This window comes from Sarcophilus harrisii, chromosome 1 (genome assembly GCF_902635505.1).
Source record: "Sarcophilus harrisii chromosome 1, mSarHar1.11, whole genome shotgun sequence".
Lineage (NCBI taxonomy): Eukaryota > Metazoa > Chordata > Mammalia > Dasyuromorphia > Dasyuridae > Sarcophilus > Sarcophilus harrisii.
Genome location: NC_045426.1, coordinates 8,209,362 through 8,232,944, shown reverse-complemented (window position 1 = coordinate 8,232,944; position 23,583 = coordinate 8,209,362). Strand labels below are relative to the sequence as shown.

The window sequence follows — 23,583 nt, the reverse complement described above, 5'->3', positions numbered from 1 at the left end:
AGTATTTTTATCCCCATCTTAGAGATGCGGAAACTGAGTCTCTGAGAGGTGTCCATGGTAGGCTCTCATAAGTGATCTTAAAAAGTCATCCAGTCCAACACTCAATTGGAAGATAATGGTTTTTGTGAAATGTGAGAGAATTCTCTCCTCCAGAAGGGATTGATGGATGCCAGAGTTCACCCAAAGCTGGTACTTTCTGTATCTTTCCACAATGGGGCCCTTTGCACCATTTTTCAAACCAAGGAACTTAACCCTCATAGCTGCGTCCTTATGGACAGCAAGAAGCTTCTGTGGTGGGAGCAGAGATTTAAGCTGGGAGAGATCTCCAGGGTCATCTTGTCCAATCCCCTCAGAGGCCAAGAGGAGCAAAATTTGTTCCAAGTCACACAAGTACTAAAGGGTAAATTTGTGATTCAAACTCATATCTTCTGATGGGAAAACTGATGAACTTTCTACTTCGATTCAAATAAAAAAATTTCTGGATATTTTAAATAAAAGTGATTTGGGGCCCAGCTGGGTTGCTATCTCAATCCTTCACTTTGCATGTGACAATATTACCAGATATAATTAGGAGAAATGCTTCAAATTTGTGCTAATCCATCTGCTGCAAGATGTTGCTAATACTTAGATTAAGAAAAAGAATTAAAATTTCATACTGAGGAAAATGTCAAAAAGTAAAGGAAACAAGGCAAAAAAGGCAACGGCAGCTAGTTGAGAGCTGTGAAATCGCAAAGTTGGGAGGATCCTCAGTGGACAGTTAGTCTATCCTGGAGCTGAGCAAGAATCGTATGAACAATTGTCACCTTGGCCTGAAGCCCTCCAGTGACGAGGGATCCATTCCCTTCAGGCAGGCCCTTTCCACACTGGGAGAGCTGCAAATATAGGAATTTCTGGCCTAAATCCAGCTCCCTGCAATTGCACTCATCATCCTAGTTCTGTCCTCTGAGGCCAAAGGGGACAAAGGGGTCCAACTGTCGGCCCTTTAAATACTTGGACAGACTGTCACCCGTCTCCTCCAGCCTTGGAGTCCTCCGAACCTTCTACTAATCCTCAAATTCATTGGGCCTGAGGAACCTTAGACCCTTCCTGGGAGTCACCAGCCTACTATTATTGCTGCTACTATTACTGCTGCTTGCTACTTTGACTGCTGCTCCTGTTCCTGCTGCTGCTATTAGTATTACAATTGCTGCTGCTACTGTTACTGCTGCTGATACTATTACTGCTGCTGCTACTATTATTACTGTTGCTACTATTATTACTGCTGCTGCTATTATTATTGCTGCTGCTGTTACTATTGCTGCTGCTGCTACTATTACTGCTGCTGCTGCTATTACTATTACTGCTGTTGCTGCTACTCTCCCTCCCAGCCATCAGTCTCCAACAGTGTTTTGCTTTTTAGAACAGAGGCTCCTTGTGGGCAGCGGCTGACTTCACTTGTGCATTTGGACTCCTAAGGCTCAGCTCCAGTGCTTAGAACATAGCGAGCACTAGATGAAGGCTTTTTCCCACCCGCCCGCCCATGCACCCATTCATTTATACTACAATCCTGTGGCTATTATTGGCTGGTTTCCGGCTGCTTAGCTGGCAAGAGGAGCTGCTACAATAATGACTGCAGAAGCCTGAGGAAGAGGTGTGGCCAGTCCGTTTGGGAGGGGGGTTTATGGGCTGGCCCTTGGTCTCCAAGAGAATAAAGGGCAGAAATAGCATGAGAGCCGGCCCAGACCATTGAATCCTGTTCTTCAGCTCCATTAGACATTTGTCAACCTACAACAGGGATGGCTGCCCAGAGATGTCGGAGCTGCTCTAGACCATTCAGTAGCTGCGGCAGGAGCTTGGAACCCAAGCCACTCACTTTCCATTTGCTCTTAAAATCCCCACCTGGATACAGGGAGGGACCACGTGCTAATCCCAAGCTGAAGCAGGCAGTCATTCCAGCAGCTCTACTCCGTCTCCTCAGGGGCTTTCCTTCCCATAGGCACGAGCAGTTACCCTGTCCTGGCTTGGGCCGTGGACACATGAGCGGACTCACACACACACACACACACACACACACACAGACACCAAGCATTGTGGGCCCTGCTCTGCCCCACCCTCACAGGTTGGACCACTGACCTGAGAAGGAGTCGTCACACTGATTTCTGGGACAAAGTTGTCCTCAAAGAGGCTGATGATGTTCTCTTGTTGCAGTTCCTTTGTGGGCGTGACTTTGGGTAGAGGTGGGACAGGAGGCCCTTTCCGCAACTAGGAAAAAAGGATGAAAATGGTAAACGTGCAATCAATGTCAGTGACTGACACACGCCTGCAGAAATGGCCTCTCGGGGTTAAGTCCTCCTCCGGAGCACCGTGCCTTCTTCCAGGGAGGCTGTTCCCTTGGTTGGGCCAGAACTTGTCCTCTAAGCAAGAAGGGCCAGGCCCAGGGGAGGAATGTTGGCTCAGAGCCAGAGGTCCTACTGTTAAATCCTACCTGGTACTTCCCTACCTACCTGTGGGTCCTGAGTCAGACTTGATGCCTTCTGGGGCTCCTTATCTCCCCCCAGCTTTAGATCAAGGATCCTCTGAACTCCCTAGAGATCCCGGAGAAGTCCCAGGATTGTGGTTTAGAACATGAAGGAATTTCAAAGGCCGTTGGATCTAAGCCACTCACCCATTTTATTGGTGAGAAAAACCTGAAGATGTTTAATGGCCTGCTCAAGATCACAAATTCAATTATCCAGAGTGGATCACAGGGACTACGTTTCTAGACAGAAATCTCAGAGGTCATTTTACAGATAAGGAAACTGAAGTCCATATGTTGCCTGAGGTGATACGTGAAACTATCCAGATAGAAACACAAGACCATAGACTCATAGTTTTAGAAAGATCATCTATTCTAATTCCCTAATTTTACAGATGAGAAAACTGAGTCCTGGGGAAGTAGAATGACTTTCTCCAATTAATATAATTACGAATAGATTAGAATCCAAATCTCTAGCTTTTTACCTTCTCTAATGTATGTAAAGTCAGAATAAATTCAGACACCTTGGTTTTGGGTGATGACTTTAAAATACGGAAGCCTGTTAGAGGAGATCAGTGTCAGAGGGGAATAGGTCAAGAGGGGTGACTGCCAGGGAGCAAACTGAAGTTAGTGCCAGCTGCACTAACCTATCATCTCAGCCTCAAGGGACACAGACTGCTGAATGTTAAATACACACAAGAACAGCAAGTGAACAACTGGCCCAGAACCATTTCTAGGTGAACCCCATCAAAAAAGATGTGAAGAAAGAAATCATGGGAGTCACAGCAAGAATTCCTGTTTGCAGAAGCTTCCAGGCTGGCAGGGAGGGAGGTCTTGCGATCACAGCCCCTTCTTGCTTTAAATCTATGATTCTAGAATCCATTTTACAGATGAGGAAACTGAGTCTTGGAGCAGTGGTGTAACTTGCAGTAGTCAGAGGCATTAAAAACGTCTGTTGCAAAAGGTCTGTTGGATAGAGGCCCAAGTCTGGAGTCAGGAAGACTCATCTTCTGGCCTCAAATGTGTACTACCTGTGTGATCCTGGGAAAATCATTTAACCCTATTTGTCTCAATTTCCTCATATGTAAAATGTGCTAGAAAAGGAAATGGCAAAACCATTGGTATCTCTGCCAAGAAAATCCCAAATGAGATCACGAAGAGTCAGATACAATTAAAATGACTGGACACCAGCAACCATCAAGGAGAGGGAGTCAATTAGGGGAGATAAGCAACAAGCACAGAAATCCCAATCGCTAGAGCCTATGGGTGATACACATCAAGTGTTCAGGAAGTTCAGAGGAGGTGCTATTTAGGATAAACCTTGAAGAATGGCTTGGGTTTTGCTGGATGAAGATTGAGATCGACACAGTAAATAGAAGGAATTTTCTGAGAAATATTGTAGACATGGAAGAGCGCATGAGGGATAGTTGGCCAATAGGATATTTTCATTTTTGTTAGATTGTGGAGTCTCCTTAGGAGATTTGAGGGAGATCAGACTTTGCAGCCTGGTCATTCTCTTAGCAACTGTCTTTCCTGATATTCTGGGGGTGTCATCAGTGCTAAGGAACACTCTTCCCCCATGATAGCAGCACCCAATAGAAGCTTTGCTAGCCCTGATACCTGCTCACCCCTCCTCATTCTCCCCTTGTCCCTCTTACCTGTGAAGGTGATTTTGGCCGGGCTGGTGCAGGAGAACTAGGTGCCAAGGTGTGATTGGGACTAGCGGTTGGGCTGGGCAGGGGGGAAGGCTCCTCCGGTGGTGATGGTGTCTTTGCGATGCGAAGAGGACCAGAATCACTAGACAGAAACAGAGAAAGGAGCATCCATAGCCTGAGCATGAGTTGGGATTTTTTTCTCTCTTTTTAAGCAAATACCAAAAAAAATCAGTCTTCATTAATAATAGTGATGTAACTCCCTTTCCTGTAGCCCTTCAAAGTAGTTCAAAGCCCATTATTTTATAATAATCCTGGGAGGCTGGCAGTGTAATCATTATCCTCATTTTACAAATGAAGAAAGTGAGGCTCAAGCGCTTGCACAATTAGTAAAGATCATGGTTGAGCCCAGATCTTCAGACTTTAAGTCTGGTGATGATTCCAATAACTCTAATAATTCTTAACCAAGGGTCTGTGAAGTTTTAAAAATATATTTGGAAATATATTTTAAATGTATTTCAAAATAATTGGCTTCCTTTGCAATCCAATGTTTTATTTTATGCATTTAGAACATGATTCTGAGAGGGGATCTAGGACACCAAAAATGTTTGAAAGTTCTGACATTGCACCTCTTATAATCCCACTGCCAGATTTTTTTAACCCTATTTTAAACCATATTAAATGTAGTACATCCTATATCTTTGTCTCTATATTAAATATGGATCTTTAAAACATAATAACTGACATTTTATAAGGCTCTGAGGTTTGCAAAGTATTTTCATATTATCTCAATGAAGTGATAATGAGGAATAAATTGGTTTAGAGCTCATTTTTAGCTGTTTTTGAGAATAAGCTGGTTTAGAGTTCCCATCATCAAGGAAATCTCACAAACCCTTTGTGAGGGAAATAAAAGTTTTGTTACTATCATCTGTATTTTACACATGAAGAAATGGAGAGAATAAGCTGGTTTAGAGTCCCCATCACTAAGAAAATCTCACAAACCCTTTGTGAGGGAAATAAAAGTTTTGTTTCTATCATCTGTATGTTACACATGAAGAAATGGAGGCTTAGACAAGCAAAAACAATTTTCTTAGAATAATAGCAAGTAAATGTTACTAGTGGGATTTGAACTCCGGTTTTCCCGACTCTTGGTTAGATTCTCCCACCACTTCCTGCACTCATTTATTTCCTAATCAGTGCACATCACAAATCAGTAAAGATCCTTCCTTTCTAGTGTCTGGTCAGCTGTTGTTGGGCAAATGACATAATGACAGTCAGAGGGATCACAGAAGTGTGGGAATTGACCATTCTTCTTAACTCTTCCTATCTTCAGACACAGAATTTATGGGTCAAACCTTGTGGTTTAAAGTGTTCAGGCTTCAGGAATATCATTCAGTGACAAAACTTTTAAGAATTATGGGTAGAGTTGATATCTGCTGACTACTATAGCCAACAAGGATGCCGGGGGGCATCCTCTGCTCTCTAGGGGTTTCTACATATTACAACTTGAGGAGAAAGCAGCTTTTTTTGACCTAAGACACAAACACATGTGCAGGGGTTGATACAGACTCAGCAGACAAAGGAAATGGAGTCCTCGTGGTCTTTAGAGAAGCAAACACTGCTCATGATTGGGGACAGAAGTCACCAATCATGGCCACGACAACCAAGGCAAAATAAATGCTTTGAGAAGGGTTTCTCAGCATGCACTCACCACCTCTTTCTGGGAAGACGTTGGGAAAATGAAAAAAACATATGTCAGTAATGAGGGTCCATCTACCCATCCAAATCATCTTTTATTTATTTTTCATATTTATTTATCTGTAGACATGTTTTTCCTCATAGAATGTAAACTCCTTGAAGGCAGGGACTATTTCATTTTTATCTTTTTGATCTGAGCACTCAGCCTGATGCTCAACACATAGTAGGCATTTAATAAATACTTGCTATTGGATATTTATCCCCACTACCCATATAAAATAAGCATCTTGGCAGCAGGAAGTGTTTCCATTGTGTCTTTGTATTCCCAGGGACTAACATAGTGGTTGGTATATAATAGGTACTTAAATGCTCCTTGATTGATTTAAACTCAATTGGCAAGGTGCTTAAGAAGTGCTAACTAACTGAAAGAATAAATATAGGCTCTTTGAGGGCAGAGATCCCTGGAGGGATTATGGGAAGATAGATAAATTAATGCATTGTGGGTAGAGCTCTGAAAGATTACAACCATTTTGGAAAGCAATATGGAATTATGCAAATGATGCCCTAGAGGCCATTGATAAGAAGGAGAGTCTCCATAAACATCAAAATAGAATTGGGAGCACTTTTTGTAGCAAGGAATTGGAAGCAAAGTAGATACCCATTGAATGGGGATTGACTATACAAACAAACCATGGTAGATGAATGTAATGGAGGAGTATAAGAAAGAATGAATAATGAAGATGAAGAATGGATTTACATGTACTGATGCAGAGTGAAGACAGAAGATCCAAGGAAACAACATGGAAAGAGCCATCAATACCCAAACACCAAAATTGAATGCTGCAAAATTACAAAGAACAAACCAAGCTCCAAAGAGAAGGGGGGAAATCTTCCAACTTCACTCACTCCTTTGCAGAGATGAGGAGGCAATGGGTGAGAAACATTGCACATGTCTCCAGGCTTTCGGGGTGTATTGATTAGTCGTGCTAATTTAAAGAAAATTAATTTTTAAAAATTTTTTTATATGGGATAATTTGTAGAGGGCAAAAACTCTTAATCGTTGCACTGTCGGTTCCAGCACTTAAGGCTAATTACTGATTGGACAATACTCTATGTGCATATGCTTGGAAAATGGTCCTTCCCACTATTCTGTGCTGGCTCGATAATTGGTGTATACAGAGGACTGCAGGAGGGACGAAGGGGTGGAGTAAGACTAGCTAGGGTTACTTCACTGGTAGACAAGGAAGAAGATGGTTGAGGAGATTCTGCTTCCATCCCTAAAGACCAAAATAAAGATTAAGGATTTTTGCTTCCTGACTCAGGCTGATTCTGGGGTGTGCTGGGAGCTAGTGCAGTTGTCACAATAATTCTTTGGGGGAGGGAGCTCATTGTTCATCTGTTGATCTTGCCAGTTTATCTTGTCCATATCTTATTTGTCCATAGTAGTCTACATGTACTCTCTTCGATTAGATTATGGACTCTGAGAGGGCAGATTTTGTTTTTGCCTTTCTTTGCATCCTTAGCATTTAGCAGGTCTGGTGGCTAATATATAGTAAGTGTTTAAACAATGTTTGTTAACTGACTCTGGATTTTCTCTTATGGATCACATATCACAGAAAAAGACTAAGGAAACATTCTTCCTAAGCCCTTGTTACTGAAAGAGGGCCAGTGACACGATCATCACCACCCAGTTAGTCATATCTAAATACGATTTGAATTCAGATCCTCTTAGCTCAGGGCTCTTGCTTGTTTTTATTTGAACCCTATGACATAGGAAAGGATGGATGCCATCTTTAGAAGATGGGGACACTGCAGATACAGGCAGATGCTGCTTGTTGCCATATTGGCATAAAGCTCTCTCCAGAATTGTCCCAGGTGCTGAAAGAACTAAGGCATCAAGGGTAGATGGTGCTGATATCTCACAGGGAAAGGCTGCTAGATATGTTGTGCCACCATTCCCTCTTATTATCCTGCCTCAGTTTCCCCAAATTGTCCTGCCTCGGTTTCCCTGAATCGTTCAACCTCAGTTCCTAATTGTTCCACTCAATCCTGCAGCACCACAGCTCCCTCCTCATCATCATGATCCAGATAAGGAGAAAGACCTTTTATCTTAGACATCATGACCCCAGCCCTCCCCTACTTATCAGAATGTCTGGTGCCTCCCCCTACCCTGTCATTGTTCTTCTTGATCCCATCTTATCTGAATGTCTGGTGCCTCCCCCAACTCTGTCAGAACTGGATTGATAGTCTGTTCCCCCTCTCAGTGCTGTGACTCCACCCCTGCCTCAGTCTACTCTCTGGTAGCTTGGAGCCACATGTATATATACTACATGGGATATACTACACTGGGAGCTGGATGCTTTGGACATCAATCTTGAGGGCAGCACATCCCCAGCACAATCCTTCCCTTTCAAATAAAATATTATAACTCTCTAATCTCTATCTTGCCTCAGTTTCTCAGGCATTACAGACATAACTAGGGAGAGGCTGACTGGGGTCGCTGGGGCAGAAAAATAGATGCACAGAAAGTGTGGTAGCCTGAATGCCTTAGTGGAGGTTCACCAAATTCAACTCACTTGCTTTAACCTTGACCCTATGTCTTCCTACTTTCTTATGTTCACTCACACTCATTTTAAATCTCTCCCATCTACTGGAGCTTCCTTATTGTTTACAAAAATGGGCAGAGTTCTCTCGTCTTTAGAAAGTTCACAGGAGAACAGCTTTGCTTGACACTCCAACTGAAATAGTTGGCCCAGGTTCTGTCATACAGTAGTTGCATAATAAGTGTTTATTTCCCCATTCCTTCATTTCAGATCTCTCCTTTTCATGGCTCAGATTCACCTATTCTTGAGGTGTCTTTCTCACTCTCACTTAGTTTTCTGGCCTTATGGCTTGAACCCTACCCCATGACTGAAATGGCTGTTTTAGGGATTATCAAGGGTGCTGCCCAATACAATGTCCTTCTCTCACTCATCAAATTTTTCGACCTCTTAAAAACTTTTGATGCTGCTGATTATCTTGGTCTTGCATTCTCTCTGTTCCTTGCTTTTTCCTGGTTTCCCCTCCACACACACACCTATCTGGTTCCTCCTTTCCAGTTTTATTTGCAGGGATAAAGGAAAGATGTACCTGCCTGCTCAACCCCAGCAGCAGCAGATACTATAGGAAACCCTTCTGTCAAATTTCTTGCCAATCCTCCTTCTCCCTTTCCTCTCCTGGTTGCCCAGGTTGCAACTTCACCCCCCACCCCCAACCCTGCAGAGGAAACCTAAAGTGGAAACTGGTGACTTTTGGAAAGTGGGCCAGGCCCTTCTGCTCCCCACTGAATGGACGTGGCTGCTCACACATTTGGGTATCACTATCTGCCATCTTTCCAGCAAGGCTTGTTGTCTATGCTGACACTGTCGTCTGAGGATGGACCCTGAGCACCCCCCTAAGGCTTATCATATGCCCTGACACGGCAACGGACTACAGACGCTGTCATCTGCCCTTCCACTGGACCATCCCTCAGTAACAACGGGAGCTCCTTGAGAAGAAGAACTGTCTTGTTTTTTAAATGTCTATTCAAGCCCTTAACACATGCTTTCATTCACTCATTTATTGCTTTCTTATAACTTTGGGTCAAGATATGACCCGAGAAAGAGACTTTCCAAGGGGAGAATCAGTGTGAGTTCTTGGGGTGTGGGAGCTGTGGGTTCTTCACGAGGCTCCTGGGAATGCCCGGGCCTTTCAGCCACTTACCTGGGGGCTCCCTGGATGGTGAAGGCCTTGTCCGCATGCTGCTCCCCCAGCTTGGTCATCACCTCATAAAGCTTGTGGCAGAGCTAAGGAGACAGAAGGCACTTGTCACTGAAGGGAAATCATTCCTGTCCTGACTCAAGAATACTCATGTTTTTTCTTATAAAAGCTTATGATTATATTTTAACATATTTAACATGTGTGGGACTACTTGCCAGCTAGGGGACAGGGTGGGGGGAAGGAAGGGAAAAGTTGGAACAGAAAGCTTTGCAAGGGTCAATGTTGAAAAATTCCCCATGCACATGTTTTGTAAATAAAAAGTTATAATAAAATTTTTAAAAAAAGCTTATGATTGAGAAACTACACGTGTACTACAGTACCAGGGCCAGGCAGGTGAAGATGCTACAAGATGAGGGCACTGAGAGAGATTTGAAGCTGGGGGCACAATATGCCTGGCACACAGTTTAATAATAATCTTAAGAATCGATCAATCAGTGGATGCGGGCGCCTGAGCAATGGCGGCCAAGTGATCTTCATTGGGAAACTCAGCTGCAGCGTTCTGAGGGCCTTTGAGGGCCACCGAAGGGGACAGTTCAAGCATTCGCCCAACATTCTTAATCTATTATCTCATATGTAGAATGAAGAGTGAGGAGAGGAGCCTTCCTCCGGGTCTCAATTGATGACTTTACAATCAGCGTAAAGCATGGCCTCTATTATCTTTCTTTAGGAAATAACAAGGAAGATTTAGGAAGATCAGGCACATCTTTTCAGTCTTCCAGGCAGAGAACACTAATTAAGATGTAAGTCTGCCCTGCAAACATGCTTCCAATAGAACAATGAAGAATTAGGCCCAGTTAACAGAAAGGGGCCCAGTCCCAGGCAAGTGGGGAATCCCATGCCTGCCTGTCCCTCCAGACAGAAGAGACCTGTCCACTGTACAATTCATACAGGAAATGATGATTACTCTCACTTACCAGAGCGATTTCCTTGTGGAACTTGGCCTCCAGGCTGGACACATTCTTGAAGGTATTGACATAAAATCCCACCCGTCTGTCGGAAGGAAGCAAAAAGAGAAGGGAGAAGATCTGAGAGAGGGGGCCATTCAGTAGCGAGGGGACTCATAAGGAATAAGGAAACATCTCAGTTATTCCATCCCCATCCAAGTTTTGAAAAAAAAGAGAGGGACAAAATGAGGATTTATATTTCTGACTGTTCCTAATTTATTTTTAATGAAGTTTCTCTTTAAAATGTTACATTAAAAGATTAATATCAAACATCAATACAACCAATTTGACTTCCCTTATATATGGTGTATGTATATACACATCTATTTCTTTGATCTGTAACTTCACAGACATAGAGAATTCCCAGTGAAGAAACTCCTTCTTATCTTTGCAGATTTGTCCAGAAAACTGAAAAACTGAATTCTTCTCTATAATCACACTGTCAGGAAGGGAGATGGTAAGCTTCTGGCCTTAGGTGGCAGAAAGATAATTTAGACACAAAGAGTGGGTCATTTGTAGAAATAAGGAGTTTTTGCAAATCCCTCAAAAGGACATGATTTAACTTCTTTGAACATCAATCAATTAATTATCAATTGATTAAAATGACAATAATAACTATTTCCTATCAAGCACTGTATTAGGCCCTGGGGATTTAAAGACAAAAATCTCAGTCCGCTTGGTGCTGACTTTCTATCCGACAATGTTCAGACAAATGGCTTTACCTAGACCACAGTGAAGGAAGCTCTTCTTGTAAATCAATGTTGAACTCTTCAAACACTTTCTGGGCTTTTTGAAACTCTTCTTCTGCCTAGAAGGAACAAAATGCTATTTATTTCCACTAATATAAAAAACGATGCAACCATGTGGATATAAACCAGCATAGCTGGGCACTTTGGGACGAAGCACCCGGCTTGCTGGTTTAGATGCCAAAATTGTTTTTACAAAACTCATCTTAAGTTAGGTTGGCTGGTGCGATTGGGGAGCATTCTTTGGGGGTCCTGGATCCCTGTTTCCCATGTGTCAACTAGCCCATCAATTTGATCAGAAAGTAAAGGATCTAACCAGAAGAGACACAGAAGGGAACTGAAGAAAGAGACATTACATTAAATTCAGTAGGTGATTAAAATTGGCCCCCACTGGACAAATCCCAGTCCTAAATTCAGTCTTCCCTTAGTCTTAGATTAGTAGAGCAGATATTTTCTTTTTTTTTCTTTTTAAAGCTTTTTATTTTCAAAACATTTGCATGCCTAATTTTTTTTAATATTGACCCTGGCATAGCCTTGTGTTCCAGATATTCCCCTCCCCTAATTGGCAAGCAATCCAATATATGTTACACATGTTAAAATATATGTTAAATCTAACACGTGTAAACATATTTATACAATTCTCTTGCTGCAACGGAAAAATCAGATAAAAAAGAAAGTAAATGAGTAAAAAAACAAAATGCAAGCGAACAACAAAAAGAGTGAAAGTGTTATGTTGCACTCCACATTCAGGTCCCATAGTCCTCTCTCTGGGTGTAGATGGTAGAGCAGATATTTTCACAGCTAAATAATGCCTTTCAACCAAGACATCTATTGTTCAAATGTCTCAGACCAAAATGTGTTGTAATGTGAGAAATACACTCATTTCCCACAGCGTGTTAGAAATGAGCAGTCACACAGCCTGGGATGCTCCTGGATTCTAGACAGAGTTTTGAGGCTTTGATTCTTCCCACAAAGCCATCTGGGTCTCAAGGGGAGGTTGAAGGAGTTCCGTGGGCCCTCTCAGCACGTCTTACCTTTGTGATGCGACTTTCATCTCTTCTTTTGGAGCTCTGCAGAGCTTCCAGGTGGTGACGGGCACTGTCATAATCCACCAGCTTTCGGCTCCTCTTGGCTATACGCATCTGCCAACAGAGAGGATTGAGGCTTTTACTGAAGTGATCAAGCCTTAAGAACAAAGTGGACCTAACCAGCTCCTCTATCTACTTGTAGAAGCTGATAACCAGGGGAAGAAAGAAGAGGCAACAGGTTCCTTGAAGGTTAAAATTGATGGTTCATTTTTTTGTCTTGATTTCCCAGGGAATCATAGTAATTTCTCAGTAAAGGCTTATGGGAGTACATTAGCTTGAAGAAAACAATGGAAAGAAAAGACAACGGGGCTAGAGTAGCAGAGACTGGGTATGCTACAGAAGCAAATCACACTGCCCACAGAGGACTAAGAATATCCCCCATAACCGGCTTCTTAAACTGTGGTTCACAACCCAGTATGGGATCTTATAATTTAATGTAAGGGTTGGGAAATTATGATTTATTATCACTAAATGTTTGATTTGAATACTTATTTTATATACCTATATACCCAGGGTCAAATAAAAAATTTCTCAGGTGAAAAGGGGTCATGAGTGGGAAAAAGTTTAAGCAGCACTGCTCCAGAATATAGTGAATGAATGATCATCCAACCTTTGCTAGAAGACATCCCATGAGGGAGAATTCACCATTTCCCAAAGCAGCTCATTGCACCTTCCAGTGGTTCTAATTATTGGGAAGATTTTCCTTTCACCATTGCTCCTAGTTCAGGGTCTGGTTGAGCCTCTGGAGCCAAGCAGCTCAAGACTGATTCCTCCTCCCTATAATGATGTTCCAAGCGACCATATCTGCTCTGAGTCTTCTCTGGGGGTAAACATCCACAGGTCTTTCCACCAGCCCTTGTGCAGAAAGATCTCATGGACCTCATGATCCTCATTGCCTCCTCTACAACGCTCTCTAGTCATCCAAAGTCCTTCCAACATTTCGATACTAGCCTTTAAATCAAGGTTCCAGGTGTATAGAGTGAGCAGGGAACCAGACAGGTCTTCCTAGCCCCAAACAATCTGCTTCTCTCTCTCGGACTAAAATTGCACCAGATTTTTTGGCCGCCAAAATATGTCATTGAGTCACACTGGATTTCGAGTGCACTAGAATCCCCACATCTTTTGCATACATGCTGTGTCCTCTCTCCCATATATCATCCTTGTGAAATTGACTTTTGAACCCAAGTATTCTTAAGTAGTATGACTTTACGTGACAGGAAATGAGTCCTTTAAGACTGGAAATGATGATGACTTTATATATTGATCTTGTCCAGAAGAAGGTCTCTGAGAGTAGGACATATTTGGTTTGATATCCCCCTTTCCCAGCACAATGAATGGCTGGTACCTACAGATTGTAAACACTGAGGATATGTTTGATAATGTGAATAGATGAAACATTTTTTAACTGAGATCTGGGTTGAGAAAAGCAAGGTAATAATTGGACGTCCCATTTTTTGTTGCCTCAAACAGATGTGCCTCCTGCAGATATATATCAAGCCATATCCCTTTCCATATCTTCTGAATGCAAGATGTGATTGATGACAATGACCTAAGATTGGCTAGGGCAGGAAGATTGGCAATAAGTTAATGGTTGGCAATGAGCCAATCTCCACCTATCCATGATTTCCTATGGTGTTTTCCTACCTTTCCTCCTCAACCAACTTTCAACCAATCTAGATCCTCCTGCCCAACTTCCTGCTATTCTTTCTTCCTGCCCTTTCTTTTCTCTTCCCACCTCCTGAGCACAACCAGCTGGTACTAATGGTGGGGAGCCTTGCGCAAAGTAGGAGACCTTAAAGCTCATGTAGTCTGACATTTACAAAAGAGGAAACTGAGTCCCAGGGAAAGCTTGTTTGTGGTCAAAGAGTATGTAGGAGCAGGGCAGGGATTTGAATCCAGGGTATGTGCTCCAAATTGTGTCCTTTCCCAGATGCATCCATCAATAATGCTCACACTCCATGCTATACCCAAATACAAGCCATGGTGCTAAACCGGGTCAGGGATGCTAGAGACAGCTCAAAACCTAAAGCCGGAGGGGCACCTGAAACAGAATGAGATGCATTTTAGTAACTTGTCTACTGGAGCTTCAAGAGATCTGAATGGTCAGCATCCTCTGTAGAGCAGCCCCCCTCAGGCAGCGCCCTGGCAGAGAGGATGCTAATGAGATTGCCCTTCTGAAAAGACTTTTCTAGGCCCTCTCTGCCTTCTGAGCCTGCAGGATGGCCCTGGGAGCATCCTTGGTGGTGACCCACTTTCATTCTTTGAGGGAGGATTTGATTTTTGGAAGTAGCTGAAAAAACTCAGAGGCAAGTCTGATGAAGACAGTGGGAGATTACACCAGGAACTGTCTGTGAGTAAAAAACAAAACATGACTGAAAAAAATCTCCTTTTTGCTTGGCTAAAGTCCACTTGCAAATGAGATCTGCACGTACTGTGGAATAAATACCAAGGGCACTACTTAGAGGAGGTTCACAGGAAGAGAGCTAGAAGAGTGTTAGAGCCCAATCCCATTTTGTCCACCCCCATCACTGTCCAGAGGGGAAACTGAGACCCAGGGAAGTGGAGGCAGAATTCAAATCCAGATCCTCTGACTCTAAATGAGCCTGATTCTGACGTATCAAGCTGCCTCCTCTTAGCAGAATCAAATCCTTTCGGAGTTGGGAAGGACTTCAGTGCTATAGGTACTTGACAAAATGTTCCTACTGTGAGACACTTGATTAATGATAATCTAGTCTTTCCTTGCAGAACTTCAGTGAAGGAACATTTACTACCTCCTAAAGGAACTCATTTGCCCCATTATATAGTTTTAATTATTAAGAACTTTTCCCTTGTGAAGAAAAGACTGCCTTAGGAGAGAATTGCCTGCCCCTCTTTGGAGGTCTTTAAGTAGTAGCTAGAACCCACTCATGGGGGATGTGATGGGGGGGCCTGACTTTTTTGTATGGGTTGGACCAGATCACATCCTACCTCACATTTTGTGATTCTATGAATGGCTAGAAATCACAAATGGCTGGGAAACTGATATTTTGGGAACTTGCACCCATAATTCCCTCTGGGGGCCAAACTAAGTGTCATATAACAGCCCTGTGAAAACCAGAAGCCAGCTACCCTGCCCTCTGCCCCCTCAGTCTTCCCTCCTTGTAGTTAAATATGCCAGTTCCTTCAACTGACCCTCATGTGTCACAGACTGAAGGCCCTTGAGCACCTCAGTTACTCTAGTCTGACACTTACTAAGTGATACCTCCTTTCACATCAGGGCCTGGCACTGAGCATAATATTCTGGGGGTGGTCTGACCAAGGCTGAGGGCGGGAGCCCATCACCTCCTTCTTTCTAGATTCGCAGCCTCTCTTAATGTCATCCACAATGGCCTTCGCTGACAGAGTGGCCACATCTTCCTGCTGATTCACAGTGAGTTTGTCATCCATTCCAACCCTCCAATTATTTTCAGAAATAAGGCCACTTATCCACATCTCCTTTGTCTTACTCTTGGGATGCTGATTATTTTTAAATCAAACATAAGACTCAACATTTATCACAATGCGCTTCCCCTCATTTGGACTTCTAAGCTCTACTTCCTTTATTCCTAAAATCAGCTTCATCCGTTCCGCTTCCCGTCTGGGATTCTAAGGCCTTCTTCAAAGCATCCATCACCAAGGGCAGGGGCCAAGCAATGTTAGCTTACTTTTTACAAGAAGCACCCGGCTTTTTCCTTCAGTCAAGCTCAATTAAAACTCCTTGGCATTTCCAGCTGATCAGCAGCCTTCTCCCACAAAGAACACAAAGGAGCCTGTTTAAAAGGAAACCGCTAATAGCTGCCCATTGGAAGAGTGTGTCTTGGCTCTCCCTGCCGAGCCATCTTCGGTGGCTGGTGCCCAGGAGCCAAGACAGGATCACGGTGACCTTTGCCAAGAAGTGCCCACAGCTCTCCCTGACTGGACCAAGCTGTTGAGAAGTCTGTTCCATTTGGGAATATGAATTTGGTTGACAGGGCCTCATCCTGCAAGCTGAGCCAGCTGCTTTGCCGATCCCATCTAGCGAAGGAAGACAAAGTCAGAAGCCCGGAGGAGCTCTGAGTCATGGTTCTTACTCACGGACTGGAATAAATATTTTGAAAGTTGCCTGAGGTTTCAGCAGCACGTTCCCTGTTGACTGCTATGGGAATCGTGGTGTCAGGCTTTGAAAAATCTCTCCTCGGGTCTTAAGTCATAATTCTTTGCCACACCTCCGGCCCACTCATTTATTCTGCCCAAATTCAATCACCGTGCAATAAGCAAGACTTGAGCCCGGTGTGCAAAGCACTGATACTTCATTATTTTATATAATCCACTATTTACGCTATGTGCTCTCCCTCTGCTTGGAGCAGTCCCTCCAAAGACACTACACAGCTTTGTGAATGACTGAAGCTATTGCTTGGCAGCCAAGTTCTGAATAACAAAACTGTAGGCACTTGGATAGTGCCGGGGTCAGCGAGACCTGGGGAGACCCAAGGATGTGAACGTGGAGCTCCTCCGGAGTATTTGCCACAGTCAGCTTTGTTCTAAGAATCTACCCAGCTCAGCTTAGTGACTAGAGAACTGAGACGGGAAGATCTGAGTTCGGGTCCTGCCTCTGAAGCAGCTTTTTGGTGTGATCCCAGACAATCACCTAATGTAATCACATTACATTAACTTAACATTAACAGAGAACTTAAAGAATTGAAATCAGAGAGCAGCTCAGATATTGATCTGCACTGGAAGAAGGCATTTCCCTATTAGATTGTCCTTATATTAATGACATCAAACAAAAACTATTGTGGAAAGTCAGGCAAACCATCTCTAGGATACAGGATGGGAGAAGGGGTTGGGGTTTTTGAGGAATCTCTCCAGTGGTACGGATGCAGTTTGGATTAGCAGAGAGATCGTGGGATTTGGACTCAGATGAGTAACATCTCAGTGGGGCCACTTGCTGCTTGTCCCCTTACTTCTTGGCTGCAGGAGAGAATCAGAGAATTTGGCTACGCGACTTTATTTGACTTTTAGGATTCTGGAAAGATGATGGAGGAGGTCAGATAATTACAAACTCTCCACATCTCCTCCAAAAATAAGCCAAAATAGTGCAATTGTAGAGCTGTTAAAATAAACAGTTGGGACAGAACAGAAGTCTTTTTGGGACAATCAGAGAGAAGCAGAAGAAAGACACCGGGATGGAGATTTGGCTTGTATGAAGTGTAAACACCTTCAGGTAAGTTCTGCCCAACCAGATGTGAGTGCAAGCCCTGCGGCTAACTTGGATAGGAAGTAACATCTGCCCTCCCCTCCCAGACAGTGTGGGGAATCTGGCATCTGAGGTGGAGAAGATTGAGGGAACTTCTACTTATAAGAGACACCAGGCCCAGTTGTACCACCAACATGTGGCCTTGGGCAAGAAGGAACCAGCACAAGAAGGAATCGTTGAGTGCAGAAACGGTGGGACAGGATTTCCACTGTCTGTGGGCATATATAGGAGGGTAGAGTTCCCAGGACAGAGGGGAAAACTGAAGGAGGCCCTGAGAATAGAGGCACCACATCCCAGGTCTAGAGGTGATTGATTACCCTGATAATCTGCTACAGAATGATCAGGCAAAGAAGAAAGAACTCAAACACAAAAAGTTACGATGGGAATAGGGAAGACTGGAGCTCATCTTCAGAGAATACTGAAGCAAAAAAAGCCTCTCTTGCCCCAAAGAGCAGACAAATGGTCATGCATAAAAAATTCATAGAACTCAAAAAAACTTTAAAAATCAAATGAGAAAGACTAGAATAATCCAACAAAAAAAGACTATGAAAAGAAAGTCAGCTAATTAATAAAGGAGGTACAGAATGTTAAAGAAGAAAATATAAAGAATGAAAAAAATCGAAGAGAATGTGAGAGAATCATATAAGAAAAGCAACTGATCCTGAAAACAGATCAAGAAGAGAAAATATAAGAATAATCTTATTGATTACTGAAAACTACAATAAAATTTTGATACAACAATACAAGAAACAATTAAAGAAAATTATTTTGAAATGTTAGAATAAGAGGGAAAAAATAGGAAAAAAATCTACTGATCACCACCCAAAAGAGATCATATGAGGAAATCCTACAGAAACATTATAGCCAAACTCTGAAATCTCCAGGTCAAGGGGAAAATATTATGAGCAACAAATTAAAAAAAATAGTTCAAATACACAAAAGAAATTAGAAATCACAAGACTCATCAGTAGTTACATTAAAAGACTGCAGGTATATGTGTATATGATTATAGATATCTATGTATGTGTCTGTATATATGTGCACATATGTGTGTATCTATGTATTTGTGCATACATGTATGTATGCATATGTTTGTGTGTGTGTACATACATATATGTTTAATTGTAGCCTTCTGGGGAAAAGAGGAAAGAGAAAAGAATAAAATAACAAGTGCACAACAGGGAATGAAAGAAAATTTACAATGGAGCAAAGAAAAGATAGACAGCTCTGACCCTGATGTGTCGTGTCTGTTATATAGGCATTTTTGAAATGGAAATTTATTGCTTTATAGTTTGAGTCCTCTCATATTCTCTTATATACATGTCAAAGTTTTTTTTCCTTTTCCTATTTTCTATTTAAGTTTAAAATAAGTAAATAAAAGGGGAAAAATCTATTTTCTGTGATCAATGAGCTTGGCCAGAAGCCCATAGGATGCTTTCATAGGAGCAAATAGTCCAATAAGGAGCAGGTGAATGCAGAGCTAGCAGACCCCATCAAAGCAACCAGAGGATACACCGAAAGTGCAGCAAGGTTGTTATGGAAACAACAGATTTCCCCCCCTTCCAGCTCAGCTGCAGTAAATAACAACAGGCTGGTATGTGTTTGACATTTAACAGGGGAAAGGAGACGAGATGAGTGGAAAGAAGGAAAGGGGAAAGAATAGGAGGCAAAAATGAAAAATGAATGAAAGCATATTTACTCAACTCTTATTATATACCATGTGCTCTGCTAAGTTCTAGAAATACACAAAGAAAAAATGAGACAATCCATACCTTCACGGGACCTTATGTTCTCCCCCCCCACCCAGTTCTATCACTTATTCACTCTTCTCCTTTTTTAGCTTTTTGATTTTCAAAACACATGTATAGATGGTTTTCAACATTCACTCTTGCAAAAGCTTGTGTTCCCAATTTTTTCCCTCCCTTTCCCCATCCCCTCCCTTAGACAGCAAGCAATCCAATATAGGTCAAACATGTATGGAGCTTATGTTCTAACAGGGAAAGAGCAGGATGTGATACAGTCGAGCTGTGGCTCCGTATCTACCAGAGGAAGCTATGTGCCTACAAAAGGTCTAACTCTACCATTCTGAGCATGAGCTTCCCAGGCTGGTGTGAAAATAGAGGAAGGGCAAGGGGAGGTACCGCCTGAGGTTCCAGGAAATCCTCTTGTCTGTGTGCTGTCTACCTTTCCTAGCTCGGGAGTATTTCTGACACAGCTGTTTAATCAATATAGCAATAGGTTCAGTGCTGGGATTCACCCTCCTCACCCCAGGGCTCCCTCTGGTGGTGATGCTGATAGACATCAAATGTCCAAAAGGCAGAAAAGGATTTAGAGCCAGAAGGAGTCCAGAAGCTTTTTAATCCAAGTCCCTCATTTTATCGAGGAAGTAACCAAGACCCAATGAGATTCAGTGATTTGCCCAAAGTCTCAGAGGCAGGAAGGAGCAGAGTCAGACTTTAAATCAGGGCTTCCAGTTCTAAGTCCAGTGCTCCTTCTATGGAGGAGAGGAATAAAGAAGAATGTATAATTTACCCTTTAGATAATTATCCTGCTCAGTTGTCAAGGCTTAGTGCTATGCTACAGGTGTTTAATACATGCTTGTTGCATGAGTTATCTCCAAGATTGGATATTTCACAATGTATGATATCCAAAGCTAGGAATAATGAACAGTTACTCAAATGGAGCGGATGAGGAGTCCTCCATTAAAGCCTTCACTTGACATCTCATCATGGAGTAGAACCGATTCTGGGTTTTCAACAGCCATGCCCCCAGAAATTTAAGATCTGGTGAGATCCACCAGGCTAGAAAAACTTCAAGAATAGTCTTAAAGGCAGTTTGACTATCTGCTCTCACAGGATCATCCTAGCTAAGTTAGTATAAGGAAGTGGTTGGGTGGCTCAATGGATAGTGCACTGGACCTGGAGTCAGGAAGGTCTAAGTTTAAAGCTGGCTCACACACTCTGGAGGGCAAGTCACTTAAATCTCTGTTTGCCTTAATCCACTGGAGAACTCACTGGCAAACCACTCTACTATTTTTTTGTCAAAAAAAACCCTCAAAAACAAGATGGGGGTGGGTGGGTCATGGGGAATCAGACATAACTAGAGAGCAACAAACTAGCAGAGGATCATCACTGATCCATTGGCACGGTTCTCTGGGCTATCTTATGGAAGGAGACTCTACTTCTTGGCTCTAGACATTTTCTGTGGCTCTCTCCCATGCTGGAAAGTTTGCCCTACTCTATTCCAACTACAAATCTCTCTAACTTCCTTTAAGTCCAACTAAAATCCCACCTTCTCCTTCTCGTACCTTTCTGCTGTTAATTATTGCCTATTTCATATGGCTCGCTTTGTATTTATTAATCTGCATGTTGTCTCCTCCATTAGATTGAAATCTCCTTAAAGTCAAGAATTGTCTTTTTTTCTCTTTTTGAATCCCCAATGTTTAGCAAGTGCCAAACATCCACTAAGTGCTTAATAAATGTTCATTCATTGATTGAAAACTTTGGTCAATAGAGAATAAACCTTTGGTCCACAGCAACCAAGAAAACTGTCTGCTAAGGAACAGTGGTGGTTAGAATACAGGGGATGGAGACCGTACAAAGATATAGAGAAGGGTTTCCTTTTGCTATCTAAGGGCTCTGGGCATGTGCCAGCCAATGGCACCCATCCAAGATGGCAGAATTCTGAAGGGGAGTTTCCATTTGAATTCCTTTGGACCACTCCCCAGCAACTTGCTGTGTTACAAATAGATGAAGATGCTAAGGGAGAGGTGCCCAGGACCAGTGACCTGCCATGAAGATGGTCGACTCCCCAGCTCAATTACTTCCAATTTATTTACTATTTTATGGAAAGATTCGCTGGGCAAACAGAGCATTAACTCAATTCAAAAGAAAACCATTGGGAGTTTATATTATGGATGCGGTGATTGGGCTAATCCAGGCTGGAAAAAAGACCTCAGAGTCTATTCAAGCTAAATCTTAGGGGAAATTGCTCAAAATATCAAACTGGCAACAAGAGACAAAGTCAGAATTTGGATCCTTGTGCTCTGATTGTAACCCCAGTCCTCCTTCCATAGAAGGGGAGAAAATAATTATAAGAAAGATAATAATTCTGCAAAATTATAGGTACTCGATAGCTAGGCAATGGGGCATAGTGGGCAAGGAACTGGCTCAGTCTATGCCTTTATGTTTCTGGATTCAAAAAGCTTCTTCAAGAAGCTGAAGCTCCAGGGGATGAAATGAAGGAGAAAATGAGATTTCCTGAGCCATGGTGCACCATAAGCTGTCACTGGGCAGGGCACTCAGGCTGGAGGCAATTCCTGCCTTTTCTGCTTTGCCTTGTAGGACATGGTCTATTTCTTTCCCTTCTGTCTTCTTCCTCTTCCCCCATCATGCTTCTCTCTCCCCCCCACTCCCACCCAGGAATCAATAGCCATTTTGTTCCTCCTCCCCCTTAAAAAAAAGGTACCGTACTTTGATGTCAGGAAACTGGCCCAGGTATGTATCCAGGGTGAGCAAGGACCCGTCCACTAGCTTTTGATGGAAGTCTTCCCAGAGCACGTCACATTTCTGAAAAGAGGAAAAGAAGTCACAATGAGATCGTCCGCGGTGATTTCTCTCCCAGCTGAGGGAACGCGGAGGATAACTGCTAAAGGGAGTCTTCCCCACATTCCCGGATGCTGCACCTTTAACTAAGATAAGGATAATTTCATAGTGCAATTAATTTTAAACACGCTTGGGCTTGCAGTTCCCATGTGCGATTCAAGCTGTCTAAGTTATCAAACGGAGAAAAGGAACTCATATAAAGAACTTGTCGGTTTATACAGTAATTTTCTCATTTTCTTCAAACTCCTCCTGTCAGACCGGTAGGGTACAACTGCTAGGCCCATTTTACAGATAGAGAAACTGAGACTCAGAAGGCTCAAGTTGTTCAAGGTGAGTGGTAGAGTTATGCTCCAGACCTCAGTCTTCTGACTTCCTGGTGTGCTTGTTGTGCCCCCATCCTGCCTTTCTCTTTAAATTACATTTCATTCGATGTTTCAAACACCAGACCCCCCCCAAAAGGATCTACATCATCCCACGTGGCTTTTCTGGTGGGGAAGGGTCAGTGACAGCCATCTCAGCCCAGCGAGAGCTCTGTGCCGAGGATGACGTGGAAGAGCACAGCTAGAGCTGGGATGGAGATAGATGTGTTGTGTCTGTGTGCTGGGGATGGAAGGTGCTGACTGAAGTGATTGGGGAGAACTCATTTCAAGAAATGGGGCTGCACAAAATAACTGTATAAATACGTATACATATATTGTGTTTAACATACATTTTAACATATTTAACATGTATTGGTCAACCTGGGGGAGCTGGGGGTCAGCTGGGGGAGGTGATGGGGAGAAGGAGGGAAAAAGTTGGAACAGAAGATTTTGCGTGGGTAAATGTTGAAAAATTACCCATGCGTATCTCTTGTAAATAAAAAGCTAAAATAAAAAAAAAAAAAGAAATGGGACTTCAGGATAATTCCAATTTATACCAAGATCCCCACATCCCAACAAAAGGACAGCTCCTTTAATGTTCTATAAGATTAAAAACTTACACAGAGAGGAATGGATTGAACATCGGAATTGGAGCCAGAATACCCCAGGTTCAAATCCAACCTCCAGATATCAGCTGCATGATCTTAGACTAGTCACTTACATTAACTGGCCTCAGTTTCCTCATCTGTAAAATGGAGGAGGAGAGTACTGGATAATCTTTAAGTTCCTTGGAATCCCTTGAACACAAATTCTTAACTGGGAGTCGGTACACTTTTTAAAAATATATATTGGTTTCTGTATTTCAACATAATTGGTTTCCAATGTATTTTTATTGTTGTTGAAAAAAATCATTATTCTGAAAAGAGGTCCATGGGTATCACCACCC

At 42.7% G+C, this 23,583-nt stretch overlaps 1 protein-coding gene across 2 annotated transcripts in view; it reads right to left on the bottom strand.

The window, feature by feature from the left end:
- AMPH (amphiphysin) overlaps positions 1-23,583 on the bottom strand; it is a 181,015-nt gene that overhangs the window by 44,132 nt on the left and 113,300 nt on the right. For both annotated transcript variants that reach the window (XM_031951921.1, XM_031951931.1), the window contains exons 5-11: positions 22,147-22,242; positions 12,367-12,474; positions 11,309-11,394; positions 10,557-10,632; positions 9,586-9,668; positions 4,153-4,291; positions 2,113-2,241 (exon numbers count right to left, since the gene is read on the bottom strand). In XM_031951921.1, coding sequence (XP_031807781.1) covers positions 2,113-2,241; positions 4,153-4,291; positions 9,586-9,668; positions 10,557-10,632; positions 11,309-11,394; positions 12,367-12,474; positions 22,147-22,242 — 717 coding nt within the window. The remainder of the gene's footprint in view (positions 1-2,112; positions 2,242-4,152; positions 4,292-9,585; positions 9,669-10,556; positions 10,633-11,308; positions 11,395-12,366; positions 12,475-22,146; positions 22,243-23,583) is intronic.